The sequence below is a fragment of the Octodon degus genome, unplaced genomic scaffold (assembly GCF_000260255.1).
Source record: "Octodon degus isolate 3935 unplaced genomic scaffold, OctDeg1.0 scaffold00042, whole genome shotgun sequence".
Lineage (NCBI taxonomy): Eukaryota > Metazoa > Chordata > Mammalia > Rodentia > Octodontidae > Octodon > Octodon degus.
This window is the reverse complement of record NW_004524618.1, coordinates 15,907,965-15,933,743: the sequence shown is the minus strand read 5'-3', so window position 1 is coordinate 15,933,743 and position 25,779 is coordinate 15,907,965. Positions and strand designations below refer to the sequence as shown.

The window sequence follows — 25,779 nt, the reverse complement described above, 5'->3', positions numbered from 1 at the left end:
TTTGCGGTACTGGGGAGTGAACTCAGGACCCTGCGCTTGCCAGACAAGCGTTTATTCTACTGAGCTATCTCCCCAGCCCAATGTCTGCTTTTCAATATTTTCTCTGGGCATAATTATTGGTCTTTGCCTCTGTCCCTGGATCAACATATCTCCATTTACCGAGCTCTATTTCTTATAGGGCCCAGTTTTCCAGGGAAGTTTTCATATTATTGCTAAGGACTTCAAGAAAATCTACATATTAATATCACAAGAATACAAGTTAATAACAAGAAATGTGTTACCTTGGATGTAGTTATAAAATCAGCATTAATTATACTGTTAAATATAAGCTGAGTATTGACAAACCCTAAAGACTAATATTATACCTCCCTTATTCATTGAACAGACATCTAAGTTTACAGTATTAACAGTAAGACAAACCACATATTGGTCTACTACTGACCTACAGTAAATATGTACTAAATGGGATAACTTTACCTTTATTAATAATAGATAAGCATTCCACAGCATTATCATAAATTTAACTAGCTATTAGAGATTCAGAAACTTAGCAGTTATACTAGTAAAGCAGATGTGGGAAACTAGGGAAAAAATTAAAAAATTGAAAAATTAAAAGAGGAAATAAAAGTGAGATAAAGTATGTCCTGTTGAGGAGTGAAAGGAAATTAATAGTGCTAGAAAACAGTCATAAGAAAGAAAGAATAAGACAAAGAAGAGAAGGAAATACAAAGGTAATAAAAGACAGAGAAAAAGAAAGAAAAAATCTGAAAGAGGAAAATGAAATTAAAAGGGGTTGAGAGGGGCAGGGGAGATGGCTCAGTAGAATAAGCACTTCCCTGACAAGCACAAGGGCTTGAGTTCAAGACTCAGTTCTGCCAAAAAAAAAAAAAAGACAAAAGGGGTTGAGGGTGGGAAAAAGAATGCCAACTCCCCTCACCAAAAAGAAGCATTGATGAAAAAATAAATAACATAGAAAAATCAAATAAAAGATTGAGTCCAAGAAAAAAAAAATCCCTATTTTAAAATGAGTGGAGTTTTTTTCAAAATCTGCAGCCTTGGGATTGAGCCAGTTACTACCTTGGTCTTTTCAGATGTACTCCATGCAGGGTAGTAACTTCTGTGGTGAATGTGATTAACACTGAGCAAAGGTTTGTCCTTGTTCTCATCAGAAAATAGAAAAAACAATGAGTACTCTGCTCTCTGCTGGATGTAGGCAGTAGAGCACTGACTGAAGTGGACTCCTGGACTTAGAGACTTAATGCGGACACTTCATCTGGTCACTCCCTTCTACACTTCGGTATTTTCCTCATCCATGATTAGGTCAGTTGGTTAGTCTCCAGCTCTGCTAACTCATGCCATGGGAAATAAAAATGCAAGGCTGGATAGAAGTTGGTCATGAGATTTTTATTTTTGTGAAAGAGTGCATGCCTCTGTCTATGGCCTATTTTCTTACACTCAAAGATGCCACATATTCAGACTGCTTGATGCCCCAAAGATTGCCTGCTCATTCAGTGCCAGCCTGCTTGCTTAAGTCAGAGGAAGGCCACCACACATCCGACGTGCTCCTGTTTGTTTGTGTAGGAGGAATGTATGCCACATGTTTTGTTCAGTCCTGCTTCCTTATGTCAGGGGATACCATACATCCAGCGTGGACCTGCTTGCTCCAAAATGGGGCTGCCTACTCTTAATAACTGTAAACAGATTTTTATTGCATATGTGTTGCCCTCTAATTCCAATCTCTCATGACTTTTAATCTTCTTGGTGTCTTGTAGAAACTAGTAGATAAAAAATATTTTTTGCTCTTTTCATTTTTACAGTTTATCTAATTACATCATCATATAAATTGCATTTTGTTCTTGATTTCTGAAACTTTATCCTTAACATGGTCATTTCTGCTCTGTATGAGTTCAATATAATTCTTTATCTCTGAGATTTCCATTCAGCATTTTTAATGAAATCTATTATTTTGGTAAATTTATCAGTCATGTTTTGAACATTTTGGTCAGCTCTTCCCATTTTTTCATTGGTTCTTCCATATCCACACTGGTCAATTTGTTCAATATTCCTACTGTCTTTTGGGTTAAGTGCTCTTTAACTTGCTAAGTATCTTTGCTTCCTGTTTAATCATTCTGTACAGCACAGGTATCTGATGTTTGCTTTTCTCTCCATCAGTGGCACTAGGATCTGGTTTGGGAAAGCTAGGATACTTTGGAGATATTTTGTTGCTTTCTTTTGATGTTCCTCTCATGCACATGTGCATGAGCACTGAGGATTGAGGTCAAATAGGGTGAAGAAAGTTTTTTGTTGGTATGAAATCTATTTAGTGAGGTTATAACTTCCAGTAATGGATTCTTGGCTTTATTTGTCAAGGGATATTGTTTACTTATTCAACATATTCAATTTAGTTAAGATGGACTCAGTCATTGTGTTGGAAAAAGAAAATTTCTACTTGTCATAACATCAACAGATCCAACCATACAGTCATCATCAGTAATAAACATTAAAATCTCTTTTGATAATTTTACCCTTTCATCAGTACCTCTTATACAATATATTGTGGTGCTCTTGATGGTTTATCTAGGATTTGGAAGGTGGCAGGAAAAAGAGAAGGTAGGGAAAATGAAGGGAGTACATCAGTGGGAAGAGAAGGAAAAATATGGTGAATAAAAGATAAAACTTTAGGCTTTTTTAGAATTATTTGTATAGCAGGAGAAAAGTTAATGTTAAAAATAATGCAGTACTTGTGTAGACTGCAAAAGTTATGTATATGGATGGAAGTGAGATTGAGGGAGTCTGTCTGACACTCCTAATGTAATTGTAGGTAGTTTTGTTTGGTTCTTCTAGGCCCAATTTTGTTAAGGATTACCCAGACATGTCCTTCAATGGTACTTTTGAATACAAAGCTGTTAATTCTTATTCTCTAATGCACACATATATTATATCCATGCCAATAGATAAAAGGAGATAAACTGGAGAAAAGAAGGTATGATGATAACAGGTAAAAAAAGAATAGGGAGGAAACAATCAAAAAACAAAAGAACCCAGTTCCAGAAATGCACCAAACTACCCTTTAGGTACCCTGAAGTAACAAAAAAAAAGGCCTGGCAAATACCTCAGCAGATTAAAGTGCCTACAAGCAGGCGCAGGGGCCATGGGTCCAATCCCCAGGCCTGCAGTGCTGACCATGCTCCTGGAGAGCACTGAGATGGCAACTGAGACTGGGCATGGTGGAGCGCATCTGTAATCCCAGCACTTGGGAGGCTGTAAATAGCCAAACCACTATGAGTCTCATCTAGTAGTGAGACTCTGAACACCCTAGAGAGCCTTCCCTAAAATAAAGGAAAAAAGAGTGACATGGAAAATCTTGAAGAACAAAGTATAATACATAAATAATACTAGTGAAGAAATAAGACCCAAAGATGGAAGAAAAATGAAAGACCATCAAAATAAGCCAAACCAAACAAAGAAGGAAACAATAACTACACAACCAAAATAAAAATAGAAACAAAAATGAAAACCTTCACACTGTTGCTATAACATTAACCCAGACTGAAGATATAGCTCCCTCTGTTCACATGGGAGTCACAGTCTGATTGCAAGTAGCCAAGAGGTTTCCTCCTGTAGTACAATCAATTGCTTGCCCAAAGCCATAAAGACTGCTGCTCCTCTGAATAGGATTTAGGGTCACAAGATGTGTTCCAGGTATTATCCACTGCAGTAATCCATAGATCTTATGACCTTAGTTATTGGTGGAAGAAGAGTAAACGTAACAGATATCTCTATAACTTCATTCCAAGCTTTTCTTACTCAATATATGTCCAATAGGCCACCAGAATGAATGACATTCACTGTGTTTGCACTCAACTGTCTCAGCTTTGCCTGCTCCACTTCAGAACCAAGAACTACCATCCCCAGGCTTGGGTGATACCTACTTTGCTGGTGCAGGGCAGTATGCAAACTTCACGTGGTCTCTTTCCAACACCTTTCTGGCTTTGGAAAAATGTTAGGAGAGTGCCCATTGTGTTCTGACTCTGCTGAGTACACCTCTGACCAGGGCATCAGGGGCAAAACTTCTCCACTCCATTGCTCTGCTTATTTATAACAGATTGGGCTTTCCCTGCCCTCTGCAGTACTCAGCGAAGAGGTGCTGGGGGATCCCACTGTGAACCCACTGTAACATGTGACTACTGCAATGAATGTCTCATTAACAGGGTTTCTTTATCCTCACAGTCCCACCACTTATAGGCACTTCTAAAACAATTTGATCCACTCAGTTCTCTTGCATTTTGGCTCATGGAATTCCCAGGTTGTACATTCTGGCAAAGTGCCAGCAATAAGGTTGAAGTATTTGTGAGTCTGTACAACCAGGCAGCCATCACTAAATGGCTGGCTCCCTCCCTCAGGGCAATCCTCTCCCAGCATGCCACGTACACCAGGTCTGAGGTAGATGAGGAGATGTGAGTGAGGAGTGATTTGTTTTCCACACACAAGCTCTTAGACATGGATTGCAGTCCAGATGAATTATCTTTTCATTTATTCCACCACCCCCTCCCCGGGGCATCCGCTTCTCTCCAGCACAATACAGACACATTCACACTTGCTGTTACTCCCTGGATGACTGTCTTCTCTTCCAGCCACTTTCACTTATTTTCAATAAGAAATATGATATAAGACTTAGCTCTGTTCCTGTAAACATGTATGTTTTTCACTGGCTACTTCTACCTTTGTGTTACTTGCTTTTAATCAATATGATTAGACATACTGATACACCAAAGTAGATTTCTTTATATTTCTTGGTCTTAAAGTTCACCAAAATTTTACCACTGTGCATTTATATTTTTCATCAAATTTAGAAAATTTTGGCTATTATTTCTTCTAATTATTCAAATATTCTTCTTGTCCCTTCTCCAGATATTTAATTTAAAAAACACTGGATAACATGAACTTCACATACATCATTGATATTCTTTACATTTTATTCAAGTAACTTTATCTGTGTTTCATGTTGGATACTTTCTATTGCTTGTCTTTGAGAATAGTGATCTTCAGTTTTTACTATCGTCTCTGTATTAGTCACATTTAATTAATTTTTCAGCTCAGATGTATTCCTATAATTTCCATTTGGTCTTCATTTAGTATTTGTTATAACTATACCTAACATGTTTAATAGCTCATTACTACTTAAAATATGGAATAATGTATACTTATAATAATCACTTCAATATCATTTCTCTAATAATATATTTAACTGGATTGGTAGATTTTCTTTTCTTTTTTTAGTTTGTTTTTTTCATAATTTTATTGATAAACAAACAGCAATGAGACAGTTTCAAATCAAATCACTAGAACAGTTTCAATAATGAACACACTGCATACATTTTTCTTAGTGGTTAACTGCTATACAAGATGCGGACCTGAGATCCTATTTAAAAACACCACCAGAACAAATCATTCTATTCATTAAGAGAATGTAACTATATATCTATCCTAACCACTTTGAATACACAGATACAAAATGGACATTCATCTGTATACCCGTTTTTTGCTAAGTTCCGTTATTTGAATATTATAGGTGTGTAAACTCAGAAAATATTCTAAAAGAGTCCAGTAGCCCATAATAGCATTGGGTCTTCTGTTTAACTGACAATGTCAGAAATTGTTGACCTGAGTCCCCCACAGCTCAACATAACAGCATGGCTTTACTTATATTTCGTCTTCATACTTTTCTACTGGATGGTTAAGACCAAGGTAAAGCAGGACCTATGCAACAAGAGTTGTAGCTTTTGGGTCTGAGAAGGTCAGTGAAATCCCCTCAGGATTTATCCTGAGATCCTGTACCTCAGATTGTAGAACCTTTGTCAGTGTCAGCCATGTGGATGAGTCATGGCCATTGCTTGGCCAATGTGCTCTCTGTGAAAGCCTGAGAGAATGTTTTTCTCTCCATGTGACTCTCCTTAGGCACACTCTACATCATCGATCACTTTCCTCTTTGGCCTCATAATCTCCTTGATCAGAAAATTTGGGACACTACCGAGTTACGTGACATTACAGTAAGATTTTCTTTTCTTGCCATGAGTCATATTTTCCTGCTTTTTTGCATACAAACTGACTTTTAATTGGATAAAAGATGTCATAAACTTTTTAAATTGCTTTTTTGGATGCTTTATTATTTTTTTATTTTTATAAAGAAGGTTTACCTTTTTTCTAAAATTGGTTAGGGGATTGAAAAATAGTGATTCTTCTGACTATATAAGAGTCTTCAGTAAATCAAATTAATGCACCCTGTTCTGTATCACTAATTTTTCCAAACAGGTGAAGCAAAATCCCTTCTGGATACTCTCTCCGACACTCAATGAATAATGAGGTTTTTCTATATTAGCTTTTCAGAGAAGTTAATTCTTAGCCCTATTTAATATCTACCAAGTACTTTTTGAATTCCTTTTTTCTGGTTACTTTCAGCAGTATTCAATCACGTATCTTTGTTTTGCTTTGTTTTTTCCTGAGTGGTCAAAGGATACCCTTTCATAGTTCACCAGAGCGTTCTCTCTAAACAAGTCTGTGTTCTTTGGTTTCCTTTCCAAATAATGTAGTTTTCTTAGTCCTTTTTTTTTTACATTATTTTCAGCAGTATTCAATCACATAGTTTTGTTTTGCTTTGTTTTTTCCTGAGAGATCACAGGATACCCTTTCATACTTCCCCCAGAGATTTCTCTCTAAACAGGTCTGTGTTCTTTGGTTTCCTTTCCAAGTAATGTATTTTTCTTAGCTTCCTCAGACTTATAGGTGAATATCTTTAATTTGGACTCCATCCCCTTATTCATGTAAATTATCTTTAGGCATTAAACTAGGACACCTATAGGTCTCACTTAATTTGTTTACTATCTCCAGAAGACCACTAGCTTTTTTGCCTAATATCCAAGTCTTAAAAACTGTTCTTCATATATTTTGTCCCATTTCTTAATTGCCCCAACTAAGGTTGAGTCAATATTCAAAAAAGCAAGAATTCTAGTTTTCCTGAACTCTACTGTGTTTAGCATGGAAAATCTCACATTAAAGGAAATCACTCCATCTTGGGCATACCAGGGCTATTAGAGACTACACTTTTTCTTGACAGTAAGAACATTTTTATTTTTAAAACATATTCAAAAGATAATTGTCTATATACAAAAATAAACAGAAGTGTACTATTGCATTTAGAACACACTTACAATAATACATAGTCAATAAGTAATACACATGTGAAGAATATTACTTAAATGTAGATAGTGACAAGTTAAGATGACTGTTTTAAAACCTAAACATAAAAAAGATAAAATCAAGAAACACATAAAATGAAGCTATAGAACATACTCAGTTCATTTAAAGAAAGATAGGAAAAGAGGTAAATAGGAACAAAAAATATATGGGGAAAAAGTAGGCAGTCAATTAAAGCTAAGTGTTGTTGATAATCACATTTACTATAAAAGGCCCAGATACTGTATTATGCCAAAAGAACTAAGAATGTATTATGTCTAAAAAACACATTCCAAATATTAAATAAATTTCAATTAACATAGAAATTGATCTATAATACAAGCATTAATCAAAACTAGTTCTTAGAGAAAATTATAAGCATTATGGTATTATATTAGAAATAAACTAGTGGATCAATTATCAATTATCAATTTACCCTTATAAATAGAAAGAGAAAGAGAGAGAGTGCCAAGAAAGCAGAAAGGAGGGAAAATTAAAATAAGAAAAATGCACAGCACAGCAATAGAAAATTCCATAAAAGAAAAAACCACTCATAGCATCAGTAAAAATTGAGGGCTCTAGCCAGACTAATTAAAACAGAAAATGCAAACTATGAATATTCAAAATAAAAGAATGGGTGTCACTATGGATCATACAGACCACCTTAATATCCTGGATAAACAAATTTCTTCAGCAAAAACCACACTTACTCAAGAAAAACCAGTAAACTTGAATAACCCCATATCTATTATTTTAAAAATGGATCTTAGACAAAAATCTCTCTCTGAAGAAAAACCTACGCAAGATGTCTTCCTTTATGACCTCCATCAAATACTAAAAGAAGGAAAAACATACATTCTATACAAATATTTCCAGAAAATGGAAAAGGAAATATTTCAACTACTGAAATTGTTAAGAAAACTATTGATCATTAGACACACTGATTTAAGTACAGAAAAACATGAAAAACTTTAGCACATGGACTCCAGCAATACAAGAAAGGGATATTTCATAAGCAAGCAAGATTTGCTTAAGAATTTCAAGTGTGGGGCCAGCAAGATAGCTCAGCAGACTAAGTGCTTGCTTAGGCAAGCACAGGGACCAGAGTTTGATCCCCAGCATGACATGGCATACCGGCCCCGCCCCTGGGTGCACTGAGCTGGCCACTGAGACTAGGTGGGTATGCAAAACGATCCAGACTAGTCTCAAATTCTCCCTGCCCCACCCGCAGAATTAGCCATTTAACTAGAAAGCCCTTGTTACATTCATTGGAGAATAGCATTTAGAAATCAAGATCTGTATATTAGATTTATTTGACAAATCAATAATTTGATCCATTTTATTTCTTTGTATCAGACTATCATATCTTCTATGCTCTCTCATCAAAGATATCTAGGGATACTGTATATGTATGCACATGACCTCATTTATACACATATATATTTATAGTTGCATGCATGTATGTATTAAACATGAACTAAACATGTTCCAGCTCTAATGCAGTATCACCCCTTGTTAATTTTTAACTTTCTTTTCTGATTATGAGAAACCTGCCTCCTATTAAATATACTTCACATATGTATGTACTCAAATCCATTATATATAAAACTAGATTCATTAATCTGAAACTAGGAAAAACAAATTTACCACAGAATACAGTGTACTTATTAATAGGGTTATTTTTCCTGTTTTTTAACCTTTCTTTAACATAGTCAAAACAGTATTTCCAAATCTAAAGTATTTTTTTGGTGGTACCATGGATCAAAATCAGGACCTTGCGCTTGCCAGACAATTGCTTGTTTCACTGAGCTATGTCCCCAGCCCGAAAGCTAAAGTAGTTTTTCAGTGAGGTTATAACATATGTAATACAGTTAGATTCCTCTGAAACAATTTGTATTCCATTCTTGGTTCCTCCAATATGCTGATTAACTTGTCTTGAAATCTATCCACAGTAAAGTTGATTCTTTATGGTAAACCATATAGATCTGTTTTGTACTTATGGTGCTCGGGATCAGACCCAGAGCCTCCCACATGCTAAGCAAGTGCTTTCCCAGTGAGTTACATTCCTAGTATACAATATAGATTTTGACAAACTCATACACAATAATTCCAAATCATCAAATTTTCATTATGATTCTTCTTAAAATCAATTCCTGTTCTTACTCTGGGCAAATAACTGACCTGTTTTTCATCTCCACAGTTTTATATTTTCAGATCGCAATATGATTTAAATAACACAACCTGTAGCCTTTGAATCAAGCTTCTTCCACTAAGCAAAGTACCTTTAAAACTCATCCATGTTATTTTTTAAATCTGTAATTTGATTTGAGTTATTTTTTTTACCTATTTCATAGTTTCAGAAGCAGATATTATTATACTGTATGGCATATTCTCTTCTTTTAACTAGTCTTACTCTTTTAAATTGTCAGCAGCTTATGTAAAATTCTGAAATAACTGTACCCTACTTTTCTATCTCAGGTTTTTACTGATACCAACAAAGATGTTGATTAGACATACTAACATGGCTCAGAAGTACAATGGAGTTAATATTCATGGGGGCGATTATTCAATCAGTGTGGGAGAAGAGCTAGTAGATAAATGCCACAGTTTTTTAGTACCCAACTCTGAGGAGCATTCAGCATGGATCTTTATAGGTCCCCAATGAGTAGGGAACATCAAAGGAAGCTTTGAAGATAAGGCCAGCTGACTCCACCATAGATGCTATATGAAGTATTCTTATACTTACCATGAAGCTACACTGGATATACTAGATTGCATAAAATGCTAATATACTACAGTGATGAGTGACAGGTTATAATTTGGTTCAATCAAATTCAATATTTTTTTCACATTTTTATTACCTGGACACTGGATAAAGGACCATTCATAGTTCTTTTCTTTAGGGCAGAGATTAGTGTCAAGGATCATCTCGTTGTGTATTCCAGCAAGTTTCATTGGTCCTCGCGAAGACCCTTCAATGCAGTGTCCCCTTCCTGTATTACTAGGATCATTGCACCAGCCACATCCAGGCTGTTCCAAACATTGTCCGCATGTTCTCAATCCAGAACAATTCTGAGCTGCACATATAAACATTTAAAATGTTACATAACTTTATATTCAACCAGAATTGTTTACCAAAAATAAATGATTACAGAAAAATCAGTAACAGTCAAATATGCTACTAACAGTTGATGGAAATATTTCTGTATTAATACCTAACCAATAGACTTAAAGTATACAAAAGAAGAGATAAATTTATGTGGGGATTTTTGTTTTGTTTTGTTTTAAAAGGAAGGGTAGTAATCATGACATAGAGAAAAATGAAGTCACTGCTTACAGATTCCTTAAGACTTTTCCAGGGCTAACATTCTGGGGGAGATGGCCCAGGGGACTACAGAATACCTACTCTATTGGCTGTGATACTGAACTGTTTACCATTCTTGTACATAGGGAAGGTCTTTAATGAATAATTTTGTCCAGTGGACATCCAATATAAGTGACAGAGGCCATTTCCTGAGAATCCTGGCCCCCATTTGGGCTGTTTCTTGGGGGTAGCACTCTTCCTAAGGGTCCAAGATACCAGTATTTTTGCTATCATGTGATAGATAAACAAAATTTTACCCTACAAATAACCTGAGTGAGAATATGGGAGCCTTCTGTTCTCCTTCATTGAGATAACCCAATGTACACACCCTTGCTAACTTTCAGAGATAAACAATATAATTCTAAGACTAACTTAATGAAGCTCAACTTTTATTATTTTGGACTTAGATAGAATATAAGTAAATCATAATCTATGAATGCTATGAGATAATCCAAGGATAAAGCGATATTACAATCTCACATCATATTCACATTCATTGCTAAGTAATGCTTTTAACTTTTTAATCTTATGGGGCTAAAATTTTCCATAATGTTCTTTGCTACACATGGCACATTTTGTTTGGGGAACTGTCTATTCATAGAAAATAGTAACAGATATATAAAGCATTGTGAATGTCTTCTAGTCACATAGGAAACCTCCAGAGGGGGGAAATGGTAGATATCTGGCAAATTCAATTTCATTGTTGTAGTGTTAATAACTCAGCTGCCACTCCATATTTAATATTACTGGAAGCAATAATGTTCTTCCTATTACTGCAAATAAGATTGGCATGAGTTTCTTAGTGAACATCAGCAAGTCAATATATTAGGCTATTCAAGATAGCATAATATTAAAGAATTCATCAATCATAATATTATTTGTTATGAATTCTTTGAATGCTGATAACTGAGTTATGGGATATAATATCCTAGTGCTATTATTAACTTAATAAAACCTCATATTATGAGTTATCAAACACTAATAGGTAACTCTAACCTTGTACACATAATTAATTCATTGACACCAAGAGTCTTCCTTTAGAAACTCAGATATTTCCCAATAACACAATGGTAAATGATGCTTTATTTAAAAGATACTTAAAGGCCATCCAGATAGCTCAGCAGATTAAAGCATCTGCTTAAGCAGAGCGCACCCTGGCCTACAGTGCAAGCCCGCCCCTGGGGCACACTAAGACAGTGACTGAGACTAGGCATGGTGGCATAAGCCTGTAATCCTAGTGCTCAGGAGGCTGAAAACAGGAGAATCACTATGAATCCGATCTATGTAGTGAGAACCTGTAGATCCTATAGGTCCTGTACTAAAAATACATATTAAAAAAAAAAAAAAAAAGAAAAGATGCTTAGGCAACTGGGCATTTCCTACATTTCCACAATCTTCCTTAGTTTCTTTGATTTGAAATAAATGTTTCTCTTATATCTAGGATTGTAGTAAACTCACAGTATCATTGACTGTGCTATGCTGTTTACCAAATGATACTAGGTGCTATGTAATTAATGGTAAATAATTTTAAAAATTCACTTATATTATCTTGACACTATTTAATAACAAACAATTGTTTAATGAAAATTTACTAGGTCTTACCCTTAATAAATATTGTTTTCTAATAGTTTAAAATATATGCATAGTTCCTGAGAAAATAAATCTTACCTTAGAACTCTCCTCTTAAGGAACGATAATCATTAAAATATCTAAAATGCAATATAAAAAACTTACAGCCAGATTATTTTTTTTATCCAAACTATTACCAATACAATATTTTTCATAATGCCTTCTATGCAGCTGGGGAAATCTTAAAGAATTTTGCAGGTCAATGAAACAGAATAAATGATACCAAAACAACCCTAGGCACATTCAGTTATCTGATCTTTAATAAAGGTGCCAAAACTATTAGTTGGAGAAAGATACCCTCTTTATCAAATGGCACTGTAAAAGCTAGCTATGTACATGTGTAAAATTGAATCTAGACCCATAATTCTCCCCATGCATTAAACTAAACACAAAATTGATCAAATAATTAAATATTGAAACAAACAGACTATTTAACAATAAAATAGGTTAAACTCTTGAAGACACAGACATAAGGAAGGACCTTCTGAACAAAACCCCAGTTGCACAAGAAATAACACCAAAGATCAAGAGATGGGATGCTACAAAATTAAAAAGCTTCTGCACAGCAAAATAACAACCAACAGATTAAAGAGACAACCCAGAGGAAAAATTTTTGCCAGTCTCTCTTCACACAGAATATCAAGAATACATAACAAACTCAAACGGACTCCCCCAAAATAAAGTACCTAATCAAAAGGCGAGCAACTGAAATGAATAGACACCTCTGAGGAGAAGAAAAACAAATAGCCAGTAAGTGCAAAGAAATGTTCAATATCTTTTGTCATCAGAGAAATACAAATTAAAATAACACTGCAATTCCCTCTTATCCCAGAAGGAATGGCTATCATCAAGATATCACATAATAACAAAAGATGCCAAGAGTACAGGAAAAAAGAAACCTCACAATTGCTATTGAAATTATTATGGAAACTCCTCAAAAAAACTAAAATTAGAAATTCCATTTACCTAGCTATTCTTCTTCTAGGTATCTTTCCAAAAGAGTTAAAGACATCAATTTACAGTGATATATGTATACCCATGTTTATGGCAACGCAACTCCTAAAAGCTAAATATGCAAAGGTGTCTATATGGCCATCTACAGAGTCGCCAAACATGTGGTAAACATATGCAATGTAATACTATGCAGAAATGAAGGATAAATTTGAAATAAAAAACAAAAGAAAGGACAGATAATAGAAACCAGGGAGATGGATCTTTTGCTGAGCAGAGACCAAGAGAAGAAAGGAGGGCAACTAGAGAGCAGGGAATGGGAAAGTAAAAGGCATTAAGATGTGTTCTATACATGTACCAACTTCTCATGATAGACATAGTCATTGAGCACTGCAAATATGTACTGATAAACATTTTTAAAAAGAATCCTTGGTTTCTTGCACTCAATGATAAAATATACATGTTCTAGCTCAGTTTATTAGATTTTAGATTTTAAAAGCGAGAAACAAAATTTCACATTCAAAGGTCTGGAGCCCAGCAATTTCAGAGATAACTTTTGAGGTCTGCACAGTCCTACGGATAACCCACTACAACTACAGAACTATATTGGATTATTTTGCTGAATTCATGCACCTACAATATTTAAATGGCAATGGAATACCGATCTCTGACAAAACTAAATGAAAAAGAGGGATATAAATGAAGGACCATTTTGTATCTGTATATACAAAACAGGATAGATATACAGCTACTTTCTCTTAATTCAATGAGAAGATTTGTACTAATAGTGTTTGGACAGGATACTATGTCTGCATCTTGTACTATGAATAACTACTATGAAGACAACAACATGCAATGTATTATAGCAACTGTCCTACTATCCTGTTTTGAAACTGTCTCATTACTATTTGTTTCTCAATAAAATTAATAAAAAAATTTCATGTTCAGAGTAACACTGTAGCTTTTTATGTTAGATAAAAAACTATTAAATAAGGTAATGTTGGTATTCTTTTGCTTGAGTGGAAAGCAATATGCACTCAGAAAACATAAAAACTCATTCTTAGTACTTAATGGTGACCCAAACGCTTAAATTCTAAGGCGTTTTCTTTTTTATTACAGAAAACATTACAGGAAAGTTTATGTAGATTGTATAGGATTCTTAAAATTATAGTTGTTATAGAGACTACAGATGAACTAATAATATTTATAAATATCAATAAAAATCTTTTTTTGGGTTTTTGAATGTTAGGTTGTAAAATAATCAATTTTTAAATACATAAGAATCTGAAAAATCAATCTTGAAGCGAGTATTAACAAATGTAAAAGTAATTCTGTTCCTCAATTACCAAAAAAGGGAGAGTTTTAAATTAGATGTGCAGTCGGGGAGGTGGCTCAGTAGGATAAGCGCTTGACTGGCAAACGCAAGGATCTGAGTTCAATCCCTGGTCCCGCCAAAAAAAAAAAAAATTAGATGTGCAGAGAAAAACTACATGCTATATCATAAGATTTCTTGTTTTTCTATTTCAGGAAGATTTTATTTTCATTGTAATTCTACATATTAATAACTAAAGCTTCTATTACTTAATATCCATAGACTAATTTATATATCAACTAAGTAGAACATTTATTTAGAATTTTTATCTAAATATACCCATTTTAAAAATGCTAGCTATGAACAAAGCTTTTTCAGAAGTCACAAAAATTATGTCTTAGAAGATACTTCTCTTTAGTTTGTGAATTTTACACATTGATATCTGAATGTTAAGACTTGAAAATTCATCTTTATCATTTGCAAAGATACATTTTTCTTAAATTCTTAAACTGTTTTAACAAAAAAAAAACCCTCAAATGATAATTACAACAACTTCTCAAAGCAACATAAAGCTTAGACCATTTCCATTATAAATTTTTAGTAACTATTTGGCCATGTTGTCATTCATGGAAAGCTGGATCCCAGGAGCAAGCAGGACACTTACAGGTCTTCAAACAAAAGACAGCAGAAAAGATCTCAGACTTAGAAAATTGATTTCTAACTTGAACAGCCTGTCTCCGGGAAGAAAATGAAATTCAGAAGATGAAGGAAAAGAAATAGATAATGGCATTGCTTCAGGAATACTTGTACTTCATCGCAGTTACGTTGCCATTGATTGCTTCTGTGGAGAATATGCAAAAGAGTCAAGCGTCCTATGAGAAAGTCCTGAAGATACTTATGAAAACTATACAAATAAGGTGGGCGTTGGCCCATACCTCTGGCAAACCTCCATGTGGCTCCTTCAAGGAGGGAACAGATCAAGAGGAAGCCAGATGACCAATTCAAAAACCTAGAATGTGTGTAAAAGTGTTGCAAAGATAGGTGATTGGTGGGGATAATAATAGAGAATTTACAGCTATTATTAGAAGCAAGGAATTAGAATTGAGACAGCAAGAAACTATTTCTTCTGCTATTCCACTGAATACTTTGGAAGTACAACACATATCTAAATTTAAGAGTTACTGGACAGATACTCTACAGGCACCCATCTATGTATTAGATTCAAACCTTGTTTACTGGGTTAAAATAACAGGGATGGATAAATAGATAGATACATAAATAGATAGACAGATTGATCAACCAACTGACCAAATCCAATCATTCCTGGTCCCTCTGACTTGATACTCAGTAGCTTATAAATAACAACTCCTCCTCCCCCTTCCCTTCCCTCTCCCTCTCCCTCTGTCGCTCCCTCTCCCTCTGTCTCTCCCTCTCCCTCTCCCTCTCCCTCTCACTCTCACTCTCACTCTCCCTCTCCTTCTTCTTCTTCCAGTTTATCTTTGCTTTGTTCAAATCAAGTAGTCAAGGGAGACCAAATATTGACATCAATTGTATCTCAGATGATTCTGATGCTAACTATGGTGGTACAATGGTAAGTCTTGGGCTCCTAAAAAGAGTATTATTTTGTTTTTTAAAAAATCTCAAAATATGAAGTCTGGATCAATCACAGAAGGAAAGAGTCCAATGAATAGGATATGAAAGAAAACATACAACATTGAGTACTTGGAGGAGATGCATCAGAAATAAAAAACACTTTTGACTTTCATAATCCAAATTTGAACAGACTAATACTTTAAATCCTTTACGAACCTCAATAACAGACCCTGGGTTATGGGGGGACATGAACTATATTCACTACATACAAGAAATTGACTCAAAACCATACTTATTTCCTCCAAACAGAAGGAACTACACACATTCTGCTATCTACATAATACAACAACTAGCACTATGTAATTTCCTTAGCAGCTGCATTCTGATGTACTTTGTCTTGGCAAGTAAGGCTTGTGATTTATAATCAGTGTCCAGTAACAAAAATTCATTCAGGTGTATCCTTATCCTACAGTCATGCAAAATATAAGACCAACGGGGAAGGATCCTTCTCTTGAGGAATAATTCACAGCAATTCCAGCCTCACCTACTCCCATAACTCTCCATCTGATGACATTGCTATGCATATTGCATTTGTAGCAGTCAACATCAATAACATATTTTACCAAAAAACTTACCTGAATTTGACCACAACAAAACAAACAGAAATATACAATTTAACATACAAAAAAACTGGTATACAAAATTAGCAAAGTCATATTATAAAAAGACATGGGTTAAAGGAAGCACAACTAAGCAGCATGGAATCCTTAAAGTGAGCATTATCATGAAGTGACATGCTCTCTGCAACTACCCTTAGAGTTCAAAGAAAAGGGGGCACAAATGTGGCAAATATTAACCTTTAAGGCAATATGCTTAGTGAAATTCAAGCTCACAAGCTCATAGCATTACAAGGTTTTTTCTTTAGCACTAGAAGGTTTTAAACCTATCTATAAGAATATGTTCTGTCATTACTTGAAATTTATCAAATATTTAATGAAAAATTACTCTAGACTGATACTTACGAGAGCAGGTGGCAGTTTGCCATTCTAGACATTGTCCATATGGAAACGATATGATGTAAGCATTAGAGTCCACACATCGCTTTGTACTACTGCACCACATACATTCCATGCCATTGCTTGTACAGTTGGAACACGAAGTTCTTAGAGAGCATGGCTTTTTGCAAGGTCTTGCATTCTGATTTGGACTTACTAGAAAAAAATCCACAAATATAAATATTTCATTTGTTATTTGTATTTCTACATATACGTATATAGGAAATTTTTCAATTATCCCAAGTGTGTCATTATAATCTAATTAGGTAAATGCAAAGATAACAGATAATAGAGGACTATTACGAAACACAGATGAATATTACTTAAATTATTATGAAATGAAAAATGCATGTAAAATAGTGACTTATTTTGTAATTTTGAAAATTATACATAGTAATATAATATTCCATGTAGTCTTTCTATATACTGAATACTATGTATATCAGCATAATTTCATTTCCCAGTATAATTTTTCCATAAACATTCCATAACTTATAACATCATACCTATTTGTAACCATGGCTGTGATATAAACAAACAATAAAAATATAACGTACTAAAATATCACATTCTTTAGGATTATAATTATTTTAAAAAGCAACTTAAAAAGTAAAAATAACAAATATTAGCCAATGTGTGGAAAAATTGGAACTATGCATTACTTTATGATACAGACTGTATGGAAAATGGAATGACAATTCCCCGATAACTTAAACAAAAAAATTACACTATGATCTAGCAATTCCACTTTTGGATATGTACCCAAAAAAATGATACCAGAAATTCAAGCACAGCAGTATGAACAATAACCAAAAGTAGAAGCAACTCAAATGTCTTCTAATAGATGAACGGGAAAGCAAAATGTGGGAGATACGTGTGTGCGTGTGTATATATACACATATAAAATTAGATATGCAGTAGGCCCCTGACTTATGAACATTCAAGTTGGGAATTTTCAAAGATATAAATGGGCCTCAAATTATGAAAATTTGTGGACGCAAACAAATCATAGAAGTAGCTCATGTGTCTGCCAGACATTGTCACAGATGTTACCTTGTGCTCACTGTACACTGTAGTGTACAGTAGTACAGTGCCCAGTCAGAGCCCAGGATGTCCAGAAGCAAGACAAAAAGCAGTGGGAATGTGGAGTGGACTATTAGGAAACACAAATCAATATGTACTGTATTTGTGCATTAAAGATGTGTAAGACTCACTTTGTCGGGTTTACAAATGAATCTGACTTACAAAGGTTCTCCTGGAATGGAACTCATTTGAAGTTGGGGATTCACTGTACAGACATTATATATAAAATCATATCGACATATATAATTATATATACATATATAATTCAGCCTGAAATAATAAAAAGTAACGCATGCTATAACTTGGATAAACTTTGAAGTTATTATGCTAAGGGAATAAGCTAGTCACAGAAGAATAAAAATCATATGAGTCTACAATACAAAGCACATACAGTAGTCAAATTCAGACAAAATAGAATGGTGATTTCTAAGTGATGGAAAATACTGTTGAATGAATATAGAATTTTAGTTTTGCAAAATGAAAGTTTTGAAAATCAATAGAGGTAATAATTGCACAACAGTGTGAATGCACTTAATGCCACTAAAGCATACACTTTAAAATGGTTAAAAGACAGTAAATTCTGTAAATAAAATAAATTCAGTAAATAAAATACTCTATTGTAAAAGAAAAAAATAAATATTCCTTCTCACATAACAGAAATCACTCTAAAATGTAATACAGAAATACATTTTTGTTTACTTAAAAAATTTACAATAGATCTATAAGATTACATTGTTTCAGTCATTAACATTAAATCAAATCTTCTCAAAAACTATTATGATAAAGCACATCAAGAAATTAAAAACAGATTATTGCTGTAGTATATAACCATATGTCCATAATCACAGTATTTCAATAAAAAGTGCTTTGTAAAATTGTATAAATTTGGGGCTGGTGAGATGGCTCAGTGGTCTAAAGCACCTATTTGAACAAGCTTAGCAAAGCAAAGGGACCACGGTTCAATCCCCCAGCACCACATTCCAGCCAGCCGCGCCCTCTGGTGGCCTGAGCTGGCCACACACACACACACACATAAAATAAATAAAAATAAAATTGTATAAATTTTTACTTTCCTATGTTATGCTTAGGATCAATTAATAAGTGGAAAATATACGTAATTATAATTATTAGGAGGTCCATATCATTAAAAAGCATTGTGAGTTACTTCAGACTACAGGTTGGAAGGAGGTAGTAAAAAGAGGGCTTAATAACACATTTAAAGAAATGCAAATTTAATGGACTACTTACCAACAGGTTTTTCACAGACAAGGCCATCTGCCATGGATGTACAAGGATTTGCTTTTAACCCAGCCACTGCAGCCCTTTCTAAATATGCACAGAATCCAGAATCATTTGGTTCACCAGGAAGCCACTGTAATGTTGTATTTGTGAACGGAGACATGTCCTCCCATCCCCAGTAGGATATATTGATCTTGCGTAAGCCTACCCAAGGTGATACTTTCTGTAAACAATGAAAAAAGGAGGGAAGAGAGAAGAAAAAAAATAATTAAAGACAAGTACAAGACACACATTTGTTCCCATCTAGCTTTACACTTATGGATTCAGTTGCATTTGGCCAACTTTGAGGCTGCTCTGCATTTTGTTTCCCTGCAGGACAGGGCAGCAGAGGTACCAACTGACTAACCTGATCACGCATGAGAAAATATCTAGGAAGAGACTTCCAGAGAGTCTGCAGCACCAGGGAGAAATAACAGACTGGTCTAGCAGTGATAGCTCCAAGAAAGAGTCTTAAGTATTGTAATCTACAAAAACAGGGCAGATTTTACTCTGGAAGTGACTTCTTCATGGAAGGTTAGGTTGGAGAAAAAATACACTGCAGTGTCATCTCAGAGAGGGTCTAATCAGGTCATTTGGAAAATAAGCACCAAACAATTGCATAATAACTTCACTTCAGGGTCTCTAGTGTTCCCCTAACAAAGTAACTGAGAGACGGTTACAGGAGAGAGCTGCAGAGAGACTATAGGCTAGACATAGACCCCACGAGAAGTTCAGGCTCAGGCAGGAAATAACAACACTACCACCCTCTATCATGAGATGCAACACCTGGCAAGTGTGGTTCTCAGCAGCAGCTAGAAAGTCCTTTCATTAAATCCAATCATATACTTTAATTCCTGCCTCATTTCTTACAGCTAACAGAGACTAGTGTCTTGACTGCTTTGCCAATCTATCAATGTGAGCAAGGACATTCCTTGCTTGGGCATTCCTTGTCACAGTCTGTAGTGCACAGATAGATGGGCTTTGGGAACAGAAAGGTACCTTACAAACACACAGGCCATAAATTAGGCAGAGAAAATCAACAATTGATAGACTCCAAGACCGAAGGACCTAGAAAGAAACCACTCATTCATTGTTAGTGGGAATGTAAAGTAATAGAACCACTATGGAAATCAGTATGGAGATTTTAAAAAATTAGTTAGAAATTAAATTCAGCTCAGCTATTCCCATCTAGGTATAGGTATCTTCCAGAAAGAGTTAAAGATATCACATTTCAGTGATAGATGCATTCACAATTAATACTATTAAAAATCATAACACTTGGGCTGGTGAGATAGCTCAGTAGTCTAAAGCGTCTGCTTAGGTAAGCTTAGGCAAGCACAGGGACCATGGTGTGATCCCCAGCACCACATGTTGCGCCAGCCCTGCCCCAGAAGGGGTTAGTCAGCCACAAAAAAGAAAAAAATCATAATAGTTAAACCTTGGAAGCATAATTCATGTTTATACCAGCATAATTCATAATAAAAGCTAAGTCTTGGAAGCATTCAGTATACCCATCAACATATAAATGGATACGTAAAATATGGTATCTATACAGGATGGAGTACCATTCTGCCATAAGGAAGGATAAACCTAAGATATTTATAGGGAAAAAAGGTGCATATGGCAACATTTAAATAAACAGATGAGTATAAACATTATACGACTTCTCTTACACTAGAAACCCAAAATATAAATATAGAGAAAAGTTAAAACAATAGATAATAGGAAAAAGGGACATAGATCTTTTGTAAAAGGGAAGGGGACAAAGAAATGGAGGAAGAGGAGAACAAAGATATGAAAAGAGTAATTCAGATGTGTTATGTGCATGTGCCATTCCTCCCCATGGGAAATCTAAGCATTATTACTGCAAACATACACTAATAAAAATTACGTTTTAAAAGTGTAGGGCATTAAAGGGCATTAAAAGATTGATAAAAAATTGATGTATCATGTTTCTAAGCAAACAGCTTATTATCATAACAAATATATATTTCAAGTATATAGAACCATTGTTTTAGTACAAAGGATAATTTAATACTAACATATTTTGAAGAACGATGTAGAATAGAACACTACATCAAAGCATATGTTTTACATTTAGCTACAGTAATTTACTTAGAGCCTGTGTAGTTATTTTCTTTGCTAAATAATAGAAATATAAATATCTAATTTAAATATCTGTCTCCTTAAAAACAATATGTTGCTACTGCTGCTTCTATTACTATGACTTTCAAGTTAAAGAGTTAAGAATCTAAAGATAAATTGTCATTATCCACATAATAAAAAATAGATTTTTTTTTTTTGTGGAACCGGGAATTGAACTCAGATCCTTGAGTTTGCCAGTCAAGTGCTTATCCTACTGAGCCATCTCCCCGGCCCCAATAAAAAATAGAGAATAAAATAAACGAACAGTACATGGAGGTTAAGTGAAGATAACAAAACTTCACAAAAGAACATGGAAAAGAATATTCCATGTTTACTCATTCAGCTCTCTAATACTATATTAGGGCTTTGGTGCAATTTTAGATAATCTAATGTCATATACATTCATTAATAAAAAAGCATGAAAAATGATAAAATTTTTCTTATGTGTTGAAAATTTAACAAGTTTACAAAAGTTATATAATCATACTAATCACATAAATCATTCTTGATTTATATATTTTTATACTTTATCTTAATCATTACACAATTTCAAAACTTGCTATTGAGCATTAAGAATGTTAATAATCTGTTACTATTTCAATCAATTCTACTAAATTATACATACTTCTATTTTAATATAAGTGAGACTATGTTTTCCAAAATACTAAACTACTGATACTTATTACAATATAAAATGTTCTTAAAAGTCCACATTTTGGTTTTTTTTACATCATGGAATGCCACGGTACAGAAAAAATATCTCTACATATAAATCTTTAAAACAGGGGGAGAACGCTATTTATATTCAATATTTACTCTAATGTTCTGCAAATAATTCTAGAGATCTTTAAAAGACAGCTATCCACTTAGAAATTTTCAGCATGCATAATTACACATTTACTGAATTATACACAGTAAATATTCAACAGATATTTTGAGGTAAAATGTCTTATTAATTCATTATGACATTAGAATTCATTCCACCAATACAGTATGCTATACATATTAATTAATCAATATATTTTGATTAATTCAAAATTCTGAGAATAAAAATGGTTATTTCACTACCCTCTGGCACAATGGTTAAGCCAGAAGTGCAACATAATAAAGAGTATTTTGAATTAGAAAAATAAACATTCCACATTGTGAACACCATATATATTTTACACTGTTCTTAAAGATATTTGATAACACTTATAAAATTTTTAAGGTTGCTTATAAAATACATTTCATATTAACAACTGTGGTTCACATTATAACAATTCTAATTGTCTTTTAGACCTAGTAAAGACAAGTTATTGAAAATGAAATATTACTCTCTAATTCATCATGCTAAGAATCTGAGAGAAAGAAAAGAGGAAAAAAAGGAAGCATCTGATAAAACTCTTAAAGTAGCTGTTACCACATAAATGAACCAGACATGCAGTGGAAAATGAAAGATAAATTCCTATATTATGAAATTTTGCTGCGGCACACCATAAATCACTGTAACATTTCCTTAGCTATTTCTGATAAGTAAATGATCATTTTGGCCCAATATTATCTCTTAAAAGTACATGAATTTATTGATCTTTATTTGCCAAAGGAGGGTTATCTTAAGTTTATACAATGCAATGACCCAGGACTTAATTCATTTTATACAAAGATATGGCTAATGGAATGTCACCTTGCAGAAGTTTCCAATTTGAAATCCTGTTGAAAGCTCAGCATTCTGATAAAACAAAGCATCCTTTATTTCATACAGCATACTAGATAGCAAAGTATCAAGTCTAAGTTCATCATGCATCCAAAATAACTGTTAAGTCTACTCTTCATGATTTGTAAGACAAGAAAAAATTAGCAACACAAGAAACCTTAAAATATACTACTTTTAAAATACCACACTTCAAGATTAAGCTGTAGATCTAAAAACAATATATTTTTAAAAAGAAACAGTATGAGTTTTATTAGTAGTTTCTAAGACTCAAAAAAGTGGATATTCAAACAATAAACTCTTTAAAAGTGGTAGAGATTTACAACTGTTTTTCTCATGTTAAGAAGTATTCATTACCATTTCCAAAAACAATGATCCTCACATAAAAGAAATAGATCTTAACTTTGTTGTATGTTCCATATGCTAAAAAATAAAACAATAAAAAGTCTATTTCCTAAAATACAAAAATCAATTGGTTTCCCCCATATGCCACGACATACACTCTATCTTCTAGCCATAAATTAGTAATTAAAGTAAGACAAGAAAATTGTAGGATTTTTATCTAGCCTCCTTAGAAATAACTTTTAAGTGCCAGCCAAACCCAAATCCTACGAAAGTTATCTAGGACATTTCTTTAGGAAATTTTCCTAAAGTATATATTGCTAATTAGATATTTACCTTCTGCCTATGTTCAAAATAATTGTGCTTGTATCTCTATTAAACTATTTGAGAAAAATACTCATCTTTTGATTTCTGTATTCTCAGAAAGCAGTAGATTTCCAAGTGTTCTAAATGTATTCTGTAAATGTATCATAAATAATATTGGTCCATTTTTTAAAACTTAATTTATTTTTGTAGCCAGCTCAGCCACCGTGGGGGCGGGGCTGGCGTGGCAAGTGGTGCCTGGGATCTAACCAAGATCCCTGCATGCTTGCCTAAGCAAGCGATTTAGACCACTGAGCTATCCCGCTGGCCCTACTGGTCCATTTTTTGAAAGAAAAAGAGCTAGAATAACACACAACAAAAAAGTTTTATAGGTCAACTGTTCATATAAAATTATTTTTATCTTTATCCTATTAATTCTAGGCATAGATCTATTATAAAGCCAACAAGTATGAGACCCAGTTAAAAAATTCAATATTTATAAAAGGCAAGCAATATAGTTATTAACAATATTAATGGGGAGAGAGCTTTGACTCTATAGAAAGAAACTGTCATTAGAAATTACATTATCTGGAGCCGGGGAGATAGCTCAGTGGAATAAGCGCTTCCCTGGCAAGCGCAAAGGCCTGAGTTCAATCTCCGGTTCCGCAAAAAAAAAAAAAAAAAAAAAAAAAAGAAAAGAAATTACATTATTCATTACAGGAATTTGTGAGAATTCTGCATGTCAATTCCACCATAAAAAATAGAGTCTGCAGTAAATGGAATGTCCACATAAAAATTTAATTATTCATCATGGAAAAAATAGAACATTAGTCTGTACAAACAGTATTTTTTACAATCAATGTCAATATTAGCTATTCATCAAAACATTCATTTAGATATCTAGTTAGTATAAAATATTGACTCCTGGAAATAATAATGCCAGCATTATAAAAATAATCTATAATTGAAAAGCATAATGATATAATCACAGTGAACACACCCACAAAAAGGTATTTATACTATTCACATGTAATATCAAATTTATTGCTTATAATCCCAATTTGTAATTAGTACCATAGGTCTGGAAGGCTAATCTACTACTAACTTGTAGAAATGAGCAGCATGTCAAGATTATATGCTTTCTATCACTATTATGTAAAATCAGGTTTATTGCTTAAGTATTTCTATATTGAGTAACTGGTAATATTGTGAAAATATTTCAAGTCCAAATCATCTCTACCAGGCTATATAGTGTGGATTTATCATAAATTTATATACACATGCTTAAGAATACTTATTCATTTAAGATAACTTCATAATGATTCACTACGCAAAGCATAGATAAGTAACTTATTACAAAATACAGCGACAGAACAAGTCCTCTGTCAATTCACTTTTGAAATCAGTCCTACTTTTATTTCTAAGATTTAGTATGAATATATATGTTAAAAGCAAAAAGAACGATTCACTTCCAAGAATTATGGTATTATCCACCCATATTTTGATAATACAAACAAACCTGCTGTGTATACTTCTGTATTTCATCCAGAACAAATTCTACTTCTTTTAAAGTTGTTAATGAAGCAAGATTTCCACTAAGATTATAGCAATAAAGTTTTGCATTGTCATAGCTTTCTCTACTAGAATTGATCCTAAGACAGGCATCCCCAATGTGACTCCATCCTTCTCCACAAAGATGAGCTGAACAAAGAAATATTGCATAAGAAAAAAAAAGTATTTAGCAATTGTTGCAGAATGCAAAAATATAGCTTCTATTTTAAACAATTTTTTTATTTTT

At 33.8% G+C, this 25,779-nt stretch overlaps 1 protein-coding gene across 1 annotated transcript in view; it reads right to left on the bottom strand.

The window, feature by feature from the left end:
- Positions 1–8,029: 8,029 nt before the first annotated feature.
- Atrnl1 (attractin like 1) overlaps positions 8,030–25,779 on the bottom strand; it is a 256,496-nt gene continuing 238,746 nt past the window's right edge. The window contains exons 15-19 of the mRNA XM_004631593.1: positions 25,501–25,682; positions 19,469–19,682; positions 17,105–17,293; positions 10,095–10,310; positions 8,030–8,067 (exon numbers count right to left, since the gene is read on the bottom strand). Of these exons, the coding sequence (XP_004631650.1) occupies positions 8,030–8,067; positions 10,095–10,310; positions 17,105–17,293; positions 19,469–19,682; positions 25,501–25,682 (839 nt within the window). The remainder of the gene's footprint in view (positions 8,068–10,094; positions 10,311–17,104; positions 17,294–19,468; positions 19,683–25,500; positions 25,683–25,779) is intronic.